Here is an 11,269-nt window from a genome sequence, read left to right as displayed (position 1 = left end):
GTAGGCCACTGGAGAAATGTTTTGTCTGTTTGGCTTATTTCCTCAGAATGACACTATGATACCCCAAGGCTTAAATAAAAAGATTAAATGATGTGCTGGAAAATATATATACAACTACCTCTCCCTCTCCTACTTTCGCTTTTCTTGATAATAACTGGTTAGTTGCTTTCAAGAATATAAAATGAGGACCTGTGAGAGAAAGAGAAATTATTGAATAATTTAACCTAAAAAGCAATTTCAACTCAAATAATGACTGCGTGTTTCAGTAAGGTCAATTAGCATTTATTTTCTTTTTGCAGTTTCTTCTAAGTTTAAATAAAGTCTCCATGAATAGATAAGAAAACCACTGTTTAGGATATCTATAACTGCAGATTGAAGTAGTTGGGCCAAATAAGCCTTATAAAAATGTAAAACCCATCTTTATTACCAGGTAACATGTGAATAGATTTCCCCACCCTTATTCTATATCCCAAACACCCTCTTCCATTGCAGGACTTTTATTTTCCACGTAATCCCTTTTATTATTAAGTTTTAATTTGTAAAACAGGTATATATATACTTTTAATGTAATTATTGATGCATAATCGACGTACAATCAACTGCACTGTATTTTTATAATCAGAAATGGAGTAATATTTTTAAAGTCTGTTGGAACTGGTTATGCTTCTAAAAAGGCACTTCCCTATCCTCTAAAATTTTTATTACAGAGGAATTTAAATGTATGTCATATTGCTGAGAGCTGAGTGAAATGACGGAAATTTAGGATTTCCCTTGCAGATTATAGGATAATGCTGTGATCCAAATATACCTCCCCTCCCCAGTCCTAATATATATTCCATTAAGGGGAGCATGGTGAAGAAGCTAATGCCAAATAGTTATCTATCTTCTAGAAAGATTTCAAATGTACCTTAAGTACCTAAAGTCTTTGTTAAATATGCCCAGAGACAGATGCAAGTTTAACAGACTAAATTAAGTTTCAAATTAATGCTTTATTTTAGTAATACCTTTATCTCGACCGTGCACCATTAATTAAAACAGGATGCTCCTTTGAACCTTTGGGTGAAAATATGCAATTTCTCCCTTGAGATTTTCCAATGCACCAAAAGCTGTTAACATATTTAGCAATTTAATGAAGTGTTATGAAAACCTAGGACATGGGGCACCTGGGTGGCTCAGTTGGTTAAGCAACTGCCTTCAGCTCAGGTCATGATCCCGGAGTCCCGGGATCGAGTCCCGCATCAGACTCCCTGCTCAGCGGGGAGTCTGCTTCTCCCTCTGATCCTCTGCCTCTCATGCTCTCTGTCTCCCATTCTCTCTCTCAGATAAATAAATAAAAAATCTTAAAAAAAAAAAAAAGAAAGAAAACCTAGGACAGAAATATACTTCTTTGGCATTAAAACATTTCTTTTCTGTAAGTGGACAAGAAGAAATCAAAAGTAATACTGCCAAAGGCAAAGCTTAACTATTTAACAGGATGATTTAAGAAAGTCTGGCAATTCAACAAAAGTCATAATTTTCCCCCAATTAAATGCTTTAACAACTGTAGCCAAATAGATCATTATTAGCAAGAAAACCATTTTTCTGAAACTCTTGCTATCAAATGTAGTATTTAGAGTTCAGTTTCAGGTAACTTCAAAGATCTTTGCTTTCATGCTTAAGATAAAGATTAGTCATAGCACTTTTTATGGAAAGAACTTATAATAGTGAATAGCTGAATTCATACCTCATTTTACATTTTATTCCTTTCCATGTTATATGAGTGGGTAAATATAGTCACAAATATTTAAATATACAAACATTTTTGCTACATATTAATATGTAGAAAATTTTTATTATATGCCTTTTCTTTTAAAGACATGCTTTGGTCACATTACTAGGAGTATTCACATTAAAATAATAAAAATTACAGGCTATCAGATATGAGCTGAAATATGGTCACGTTCAGCTGAATCAACTGAGTGATGGTTTTTGCCTTCAAATGGTCCTTTACCTCATTTCACTGGCAAAAGTTGGAAGAAAACCGCAGTGAGGAGAAAAATAAAATGATGGTTCAACAGCTATATTAATCGGTTCAACCAAGTCCATTAATATACTTTCCTATTTGCTAATCTTGGATCAAATTCAGCTTCTTTAACACTCGGTTATTGAGAAATAAATGAACTTTACAGTTGGAAAGAGGAATAGTAAAGATGAGGAGAAAGAGAAGAAAGGGAGTTAAAGACATGACAAGAGACCTGTTTTGGGATTCAGTGCGGTCCCTGACAGACATTTCTCCTTCATGGCTCTGACCCCCAAGCTCCTGTTGAAACCGGAAACGGGCACAATCAGGTAGAACAGCTGCTCCCTGGGCCCCTGGTGTGCAGTGTGGGGGGAGAGGCCCACAGCAGAGGACCTTCCCAATCGTAGGTTCACGCTGGGGCAGATTCAGGGCGATATGCTCTGGCCTGATTGAGCTCAGGGTAGTCACTGTGTGTCCTCAGACCCCCTCAAGGTGCAGATCAGTGCCAGAATTCCCAAATCAGACAGGTTTTCTCTCCTATTTCATAATGGCCACGTAGGTAGATTGTGAACAGCAACTGACAAAGGGGAGAAGGAGCTTAGGCAAAGCTGAGACTGGGAGGGGTTGACTCTCTGTAAGGTGGCTAACTGTACCAGCTCATCTAGTCCAGGACCTGAAAGAGGATGGAGCGGATATGGAGGGACCAGGGAGGAGGGAGAGGAACCCTGCTGCCCAGTGACACTCGTCTGCTATTTACACTGGGCTACAGGGATTCCCAAAGCCTTCCACAATTTGGAAACATAATAAGATATTTCATAGTCATCTAGGAAGGTGGCCAAGCCCTGTCCAATACAGCAAACTCATCTAATACTCCAAACAGGTTTTCTAAGAGGGAAAAATAACTAGTTGTAGAAGTTACTGCAACTTCCTAATACCTCAACAAACTTTTCACACATCTTTAGCGAAAACTGAATAAATGATCTCACACCTTCCAATTGAAATGGCTTCTCAGACCAACTTAAGCATAAACTGGTTTTCACAAAAATGGAATATTGGTGCCTTATTTTTTTTAAACTATCAAGATTATTGATAGATATCAGCTTTTCAGGGTGTAATAGATACCCTACAGAAAATGTGTGCATTCTTTGGATATATACAAAATTCTTTGATTTGGGTACTTTTCTTTTTTCCAATAGTTTTTCTTGCACTATACAGTAGTGAATATCTCTCACAACAGATAGATAAGCTGTGTATTTTATACAAGACTGATGACTTCATTCCACATTTATTTAGATTAGACAGATAAATCTGAACTTCCCGCTATGGATTCACATGCAAACTTTCAGGAATGATGTTTGTTATGTCTGATGTAATAAATACAGACTGACTTCCTACTATTTAAAAACAATGGACGCCACTTTCCACCAGCGCCCATCAGGGAGAAGCCTAAGGCTGTGAGTCTGTTGTGGCACTGCCATGATTTGCTTTTTCTCCTGACACAGAATGCTTCAGAAACTGACCAGTAGCACCGATGTATAATCTTGATCGCATGGGCCATTTCTGAAAAAGAATATTTAAACAAGAATCCAAAAATTAGTATCTGTGACAGATAGGTCTGTATTAGTAATATTAAAAATTCCAAATGCCTCAAAGCAAATGCAATATCATGAAGCTAGTAACAATTATAATAGTGAGGTTGAAGGAACAACATAAAACAATGTTTATTAATGCTAGCAATAAAAGTAAAAATATACCAAGACTTTGATTATAACTGTATAAAATAATATGGGTGCATGTGGACAAGAACCTTAAGAAATCATGGAGACTGAATATAGGTAAGCAAAGGAAAATATATCTATTAACAGTGTTTTAATTTAAAACTAAATCTAAAACAAAATATTTAAAGATATTTTAAAAAGTTATACATGGTAAATATTATATGTTCCCACTTGTCACAGAAGTACAGTGAGAAGTGACTAACTCAACTGTTTACACTTTATCTACGGGGCGCCTGGTGGCTCAGTTGGTTAAGCGTCCCAACTCTTGGTTTTCACTCAGGTCATGATCTCAGGGTCCCAGGAATGAGCCTCGCGTTGGGCTCCGCGCTCAGCACAGAGTCTTCTTGTCCCTCTCCCTCTGCCCCTCCCCCTGTGTTCTGTCTATCAAATAAATAAATAAAAATCTTAAAAAAATATTTTATCTAGCTAAAAGCAATATCTTGAAGCTGCAAATGTTATAATGTTTGGTGTTATGTGGATAAAACATCCAGAATAAATGTCTGGATGTAGCAGCATCATACAGCATTAACCTTTCAGTAATTATTGCATTTGTATTCTGATTGTGAATTTTCTTTTTAAAGATCTTATTTATTTATTTTCAATTTTTTTTAAAGATTTTATTTGACAGAGACACAGCGAGAGAGGGAACACAAGCAGGGGGAGTGGGAGAGGGAGAAGCAGGCTTCCCACTGAACAGGGAGCCTGATGCGGGGCTTGATCCTAGGACCCTGGGATCATGACCTGAGTGGAAGGCAGACGCTTAACGACTGAGCCCCCCAGGCACCCCTGATTGTGAATTTTCTAAATTCACCTTAAAAGTGGACAACCTCTCAAAAATAATATAACTTATTGCCAAATAGACATGATGATAAAGAAACATATTACATAAGTAGTACTTTTTCAGAAATTTTTCTTGGGGAGGGGTGTCTGATAATACGTTAGTTCTAAGGTCCTTGTCAGAGAAATACTACTTTTATACAAAGAGAAGTCTTTAGACTAATAAAGTGCAACTCCCAAAGGTCAGCAATGGGATCCCACACTCTTGGGAGAGTAAATGCTGCAGTGAGTAGCAGGCTATTTTTATCACTGAACATTCACAGGCTCACTGCTGGTTACACAGCACCATGAAATGTTCTTAAATGCCTGACAAATAATCTGCAGTGCTCAAATAGAGATACAATTATTAACAAGGTAAAAGACCCTAAGAACTTCAGATTCTTAACCCAAGCTCCATATTAAAATCACATGGAGAGCTTTAAAAAATACCGATGGCCAAGTCACACACCACACCAATTAAATCGGAATGGACCTCTTTTTGCAGAAGTTGAGTATAAGGTAGAGTCAGATTGTACTTTTGAGTGCAGTACTATCACCTAAACTGGCATTCCAGATGTAAAATGTAGCTATAAGGGATAGTTAAGTAGGCATGTGATACCATCCAGGAAGCCTCTGTTCTTTGCAACCAACAAGAGTCCTAGTTTTATGCCTCCAGATATAATAAGTGTTTGCTCTCATGCAGTTCAGGTCCATTTTAGGGTCCTAAATTCAGATTATTCTGGCTGGAAATCTATACTTTAAACACAGATAAAATATAAAATTTGTGTTACTTAGAATTTAAAATGATCTCCTCCTGTATAATCTTCCTATAAATAACCTTGTACTTTATATTTGATACAGTAATAACACTGTGCTACTTATTTTTGCATCCATTTCAGGGTTTTTTTTTTAAATCACAGATGTGCATTCTTACACATTCTGGGTGTATCTCTGGTCCTGTCCTTGGGTTCTTGCCATAGGTTGATAACCCCAGTTTTGGAAACTGGTATGGGGTTTTTCTGATATGTCAGGAGCTGACATTGTTAGATCAGATTCCAGTCCTGCATTATACTGAAGAACCTTGTGCCATAATGCTATGGACTGAATGTTTGTATCATATGTTGATGCTCTAGCTCCCAACGTGATGGTATTTGTGGAGGTAATTCAAGCTAAATGAGGTTAAAAGGGTGGGTCCCTCATGATGGATTAGTGTTTGTTTTTTTTTTTTTTAAGATTTTACTTATTTATTTGAGAGAGAGACTGAGAGAGAGAGTTGGGGAAGGATTAGAGGGAGAAGCAGACTCCCTGCAGAGTAGGGAGCCCTTACTGATGTGGACGTGGTACTCTGAGGATCCTGGGATCATGACCTGAGTGGAAGGCAGACACTTAACTGACTGAGCCACCAAGGAGCCCAGGTTAGTGGTCTTTTAAGAAGAGAAAGCCTGCTTCTCCCTCTCCTACTCCCCCTGCTTGTGTTCCTGCTGTTGCTATCTCTCTGTCAAATAAATAAATAAAATCTTAAAAAAAAAAAAAAGAGAGAAAGCTTTTTTTCCTGAGAAAGAAGTAAGTTGGCCAACCATAAGATAGGGAGAGAGCTCTCACCAGGAATTCAAATGGCCTGTACTTTGATCCTAGACTTTCCAGACTCCAGAATTGTAAGAGAATAAATTTCTGTTTTTTTAAGCCTTCCCGTCTATGGTATTTTGTTATTGCAGCCCAAGCTAACTAATATTTGTAGTTAATAGTGTAGGGCTAAAATAATCAATTTCAAGTGTAGAATTTTTGGCATATTATAAACCTGTGCTTCTCAATCTTTTAAATTCCTGCCTCGTATTCATGAGCATAAAAATCTCATACTTAAACTTTGGATGTAATTTGAATATTCCATATGAATTAAATATATTTAAAAGCAAATAAAATAAACATTCTACTGAATGCTCCCTGGTATTTCTGATATGTGCTACTTGGGTCCTGCTGTATTGAGAATCACTCTAAATCATGCAACCAAATGTGGAGACAAATGAAGGCATCTGTTCCTTGATGGGACATAAGTAATTAATGAAGCAAACTTAAAAATGTATATGTGGATTTTTGGGATGCCTAGCTGGCTCAGTGGGAGGAGTGTGTGACTCCTGATCTCAGGGTCATGAGTTTGAGCCCCACATTGGCTGTAGAGATTACTAAAAAATAAAATAAACTTAAAAAAATGTGTATGTGAATTTTTGCCTCATTTTTCACAAACTTAATGATAAAACTTTAAGAACTGTGAACTTCGATTTTCCAAAAGGCTTCTAATGATTTTATTCAACTGAATTTAATGTATATATGTAGTTTTAAGAGTCAGAAATAAAATGTAAATGAAATATTGGTTAGGCTGCATGTTAGTATTATGCCACAAAAGCTAGTTTGACTGTTTTACATTTCACCTTTCAATGGAATGTTTTAACATTGTGTAGATTAACACAATCTTGACCTCTGTTTTACCTAATAAAGTTTATTTAAAACCATAATGTTTCATGAGGCTTAGAACAATCTAGCAAGGTCATAGGATTAACCGAACTGAACCTGAAAACCTTAAAAATGCACTCTTGGATTCTGGAGTTAAATGACCCCAAAATAATAAAACTTTGTATTTTATTTTTAAGATTATTGTATATGTATATTATCAAAAGTGATTCTCCAGGGATAATGCAATTAATAAAGTCATCTGTGCTTTTCTCCAATATAAGAATCTGAAATATATCCCTGTTCTCTTGAAGGATCACTGCCCTTTGGTACATTGGTGCTAATCAAATTGCTCACATCCCAAAGGGATGAAAACTGCTGTTTTAGGTTATGCCCCAGGATCCCAATCACTTTAACCTTCCAGTTTCATTTGAGATACTCTTAATGTAAATTCCCAAGAATGTTAAATCTCAATACAGAAAATAAGGACTGATGACTCAAAATCATGGCCTTGAAATATTTGTTAACAGATCTTTAATCATCAAAGACATAGTAATACTATGTTGTAAGGCAGGAAAAAAAAGTCATCTTGGAACACTTTTTAACTATGGGTTACAACACCCTTAGTTAACTAAAAATTAGTATGATCAGAATATTTTTATTTCTTTTGCATTAGATTTATCAAAGATAGACTTAATACTTAAGCATTTGGTAATATCCGTAAAATAATGTGTTACAGGTGGTTTCAATTACGCGTATGAAATCTCTTTCCTCTAAACCTCCAAAAGCACATGGTTATAGCTCTCTTATGTACACAGAACATTATCCCTTACAGTACATTATTTTATTTTTGTATTTGTCTCTATTATATATTAATTTAGGGCAGGGATTGAGTCTTACTCTTAATTGTATCCACTCTCCTAACAGTGCTTTGCACACAGCAGACACTCAGTAAATGATTTTAAAACAGACTAGTCACTTGTTCAACCATCAATTTCATTTTAAAGAGGTAATCTTTGGCCTTGTTTCATTATCCCTAGAATTGTCTTTTAAAATCAAAACAACTGATTTGAGGACAAATGAGATTTAATTTTTCTTAAAGTTGTTATTAGACTACAAAAACATTTGGTGCCTGAATCAAGTACAAAAAACAAAAAACTCCTGTTAAGCTTATTTTTACATGAAAATTATTAACAGTATTTATTCAAAAAGATACTATAAGAAACAAAGGTGAAAACAATTTGATTTCTTATCTCAATCGTATCTCCTACAGAGGTATTTGACAGATGCTTTCTGTATTAAAGTCTACTTAATCTTAAACTTTTTTAGAGTATATGAGAAATGTCAAGTCAAAAGAAATCTAATGTTAATGATATATTTGAATATCAATCTAATGCAGACTGTAGAGCAAAACCCCTAATTAATAATGAATGACTTTTCAGCAGAGATAATATTATATAGCACAAAGATATAATGAGATCTATCATAATTATAAACAAATGATAGTCCAAATTTCTATATTCAAAATAGCTTGCAGCTATCATCATGTTGATTATATTTGCAAAGTAAACTGTTAAACCTCACCACAGAATTTTAGTTTCAGTTAATATTAGAGTGTACTTTACTACATTTCAATGATGGTTATTCAATAATTTATTGAACACTAATATGCTTAAGGCTAAGTCCTGATTTTGTATTTATATGTGTGGCAAAATATTTCAGAATGGTAGAGCCAAAAATTTGAAAATTTAGGTTTAGAAAATACAGGGAAAATAATGCATTTTGAACAGAAAGCCAGATAAATGCTGGATTTTGAAACAATCAAATCCAGGCAAGAAGGACAATGCAGAGTGTAAACACTGCAATATAGGTAATAAATCATAACCGTATACACCATGCTAAATGAAAACCCTGACCATTTTACCTACATGTAATGTTATAAATTCTACAAAACGGATTCTAGGGGCTAATTTTGCACATTACAGAATTTTAATATAGTATGGAATCGGCTTGATTAACATGCCCCAGTCTATTGTGAAAATTACATAAATACATCATAGTTTTTCTAACATTCTAGGTAACTGCCTAATCCATGATAATTAACCTTTATTAAAACGGACTGAAAATTTACTCCGCAGAATGGCAGAACCGTCTCACTTTGTTCTTAACCAGTTTTACAAAAAAATTTCAACATGGTTTCCTGGATTATTTAAGAGGCGATAATTCCATCACCCCCTTTAATTCGTGAAACTTTTCAACCATCTGATAAAAACCACGATGGAAATGTAATTATGTAAATTTAAAACTCTCAAAGGCTCATAAATGTAAATCTGATACTAAAAATCACTAGAACTTGCCAAAAACCCCAACAGGCACTCCCAAGAAACCTCTCACCTAGGAAAGGCATCATGTAGGCTGCATCCTGTAAGTGGAGTAGGACACCCCTACGACCCAAGCCACTTCGGGTTTAAATCCACTACCTGGGAGCAGTTACGGAGTAGCCTTTTGCAGTGGGGACCTCGCTACCGGTGCCCTTGCGGGCCAAGGTCGCTCTCCGGATCCGTTCCCCGTCTCACCCCGAGGGAGGAGTGAGAGCTCCGCGGCATCTGCTCAGGCGGTGGCCGGCCCGGAGGGTTAAGGTGCCCAGCTCCCCGGCCCAGCTCCGCAGGCCGCCCTGCCTGCCTACCTTGACAGGGTGTAGGTAGCCGTCGCCGCGCAGGGCGCCCAGCCCAGCGTCCGCCGGCGCCTCGGCGTCGTCTTGCAGGCTGCGGGTGAGGTGAGCAATGTAGGTGGTGGCCAGCAGCAGCACGTCCAGCTTGGACAGCTTGGTGTCCGGCGGCACCGACGGCAGCGTGCGCTGCAGCTCCAGGAAGGCGTGCCGCAGAGTCTGCACGCGGCTTCGCTCCCGCGCAGCGTTCGCTGCAGCCGGCCTCCCGCCCCCCGGGCGCGCACTGCCGCCCGGGCCCGCGGGTCCTGGCCCGGCCCTGCCGGGGCTCGAGTCGCGGGTGGCGGCAACCGGGGGCGCGGTCTCGTTGCTAGCGATCAGGGGGCTGCCTGCGGGGCCGTCGCGGTCCATGGCGGCTTCCCGCGCTGCGTGCCCTGCAAAGGACCCGAGGCGCGGTGAGACCCGGCGCCGGTCGGGCTTAACCCGGGGAACCGCAGGCCTCTCGCTTCAACTGCATGCCGGGCCGGGCCATCGACGTGGCTCGGGGCGTTCTCAGAGATGAGGTCGTTTTGCCTGGGGCGTGTTTACCTCCCCCCGTCTTGGGAGAGTTGTGGGGCCTGACAGTTCCTGGGCTTAGAAGGCTCAGGAGGGTCACTGTGCCGGCTTTACTTTTCAGGGACAAATTAAGTGAAAGGGCTATGCTACCGAGGAAGGAAGATCTTGGAAGCGGAGCTCCGGTTCGGAACTTGTTTGCACTTCTGGAACTTTATGCGCCAGCCCCGCGGGAGAGATGGGCAGGTCATTCTCGCGGGCGCAGCGGGAAGCCCTGGCCTCGCCAGGGTCCTCATTGCTCACGCGGGCAGCCCTCGCATCATTCGTTCCCGAGGTCAGGGTTCCCGGGGGTGACGGCGGGAGCTCATTCTAATTTCTGCGGGAGGAGAGGGGACCCCTGACCTCACCTTGGACCTAGGCACCCGCTATCCTAACGAACCTGGGGACCAAGCGACGCGTCTGGGGTTGGACCGAGGTTCTCACCTTTCCTGGAGCGGCCGTGCAGGGCTCCGCTCCGCTGCAATAGCGGACCAGGAGCGTGGAGCTTGGTCTGAGTGGCCAGGGCCGCACAGGTCACTCCATCCTCGTCCAGCCGAAGTCGACAGCCGCTTCTAGACCCTGCTGGGCGCGCGTTTTATGCGGTCGCCCCCGTGGCCAGGCGTGTGTGGGCCAGACTCAATGTAGGGCTGGGACAGCGGGACCCGCCGAGGTCCGCACCCACCTGAGGGGCTCTGCCCGGGGCTGAGAGTCATTAATCAAATGGCCCGGCGGGGCGGGGCCACAGGGGGCGGGGCGTCGTTATGGCCCCGCCCTCCGCCCCGTCCGGGTTCGCCCCGAGGCGTGACTACAGGCGCAGCACGTCGAGCGTCGGCTGTGTTGAAGGCCCGCTGGGCGGCCTCGCGAGTTCCCTCGCCTCGCCGCCGGCTTTCCGTCACGGGTCCGGCCTGAGCGCGAGCGCCTCCCAGGCAGGCGCCGGGCTGAGGCGGGAACCCTGCCGTTTTGCCGAGCGTGACT

The 11,269-nt window shown here is 40.7% G+C and overlaps 1 protein-coding gene across 1 annotated transcript; it reads right to left on the bottom strand.

Moving 5' to 3' along the window:
* Positions 1-342: 342 nt before the first annotated feature.
* Positions 343-11,005, bottom strand: TCF24 (transcription factor 24). Its single transcript, XM_045899224.3, has 3 exons — positions 10,739-11,005; positions 9,725-10,137; positions 343-3,559 (listed from the first exon to the last, which is right to left on the bottom strand). Exons 2-3 carry the CDS (start codon positions 10,112-10,114, stop codon positions 3,446-3,448), a joined length of 504 nt encoding a protein of 167 aa, XP_045755180.2. The 5' UTR covers positions 10,115-10,137; positions 10,739-11,005; the 3' UTR covers positions 343-3,445.
* Between the last annotated feature and the right edge of the window lie 264 nt (positions 11,006-11,269).

Source organism: Mirounga angustirostris, unplaced genomic scaffold (assembly GCF_029215605.1).
Source record: "Mirounga angustirostris isolate CCGP_5_RB_7025 unplaced genomic scaffold, mMirAng1.0.hap1 SCAF_4, whole genome shotgun sequence".
Taxonomy (NCBI): domain Eukaryota; kingdom Metazoa; phylum Chordata; class Mammalia; order Carnivora; family Phocidae; genus Mirounga; species Mirounga angustirostris.
This window is presented reverse-complemented; position numbering and strand designations above follow the sequence as displayed.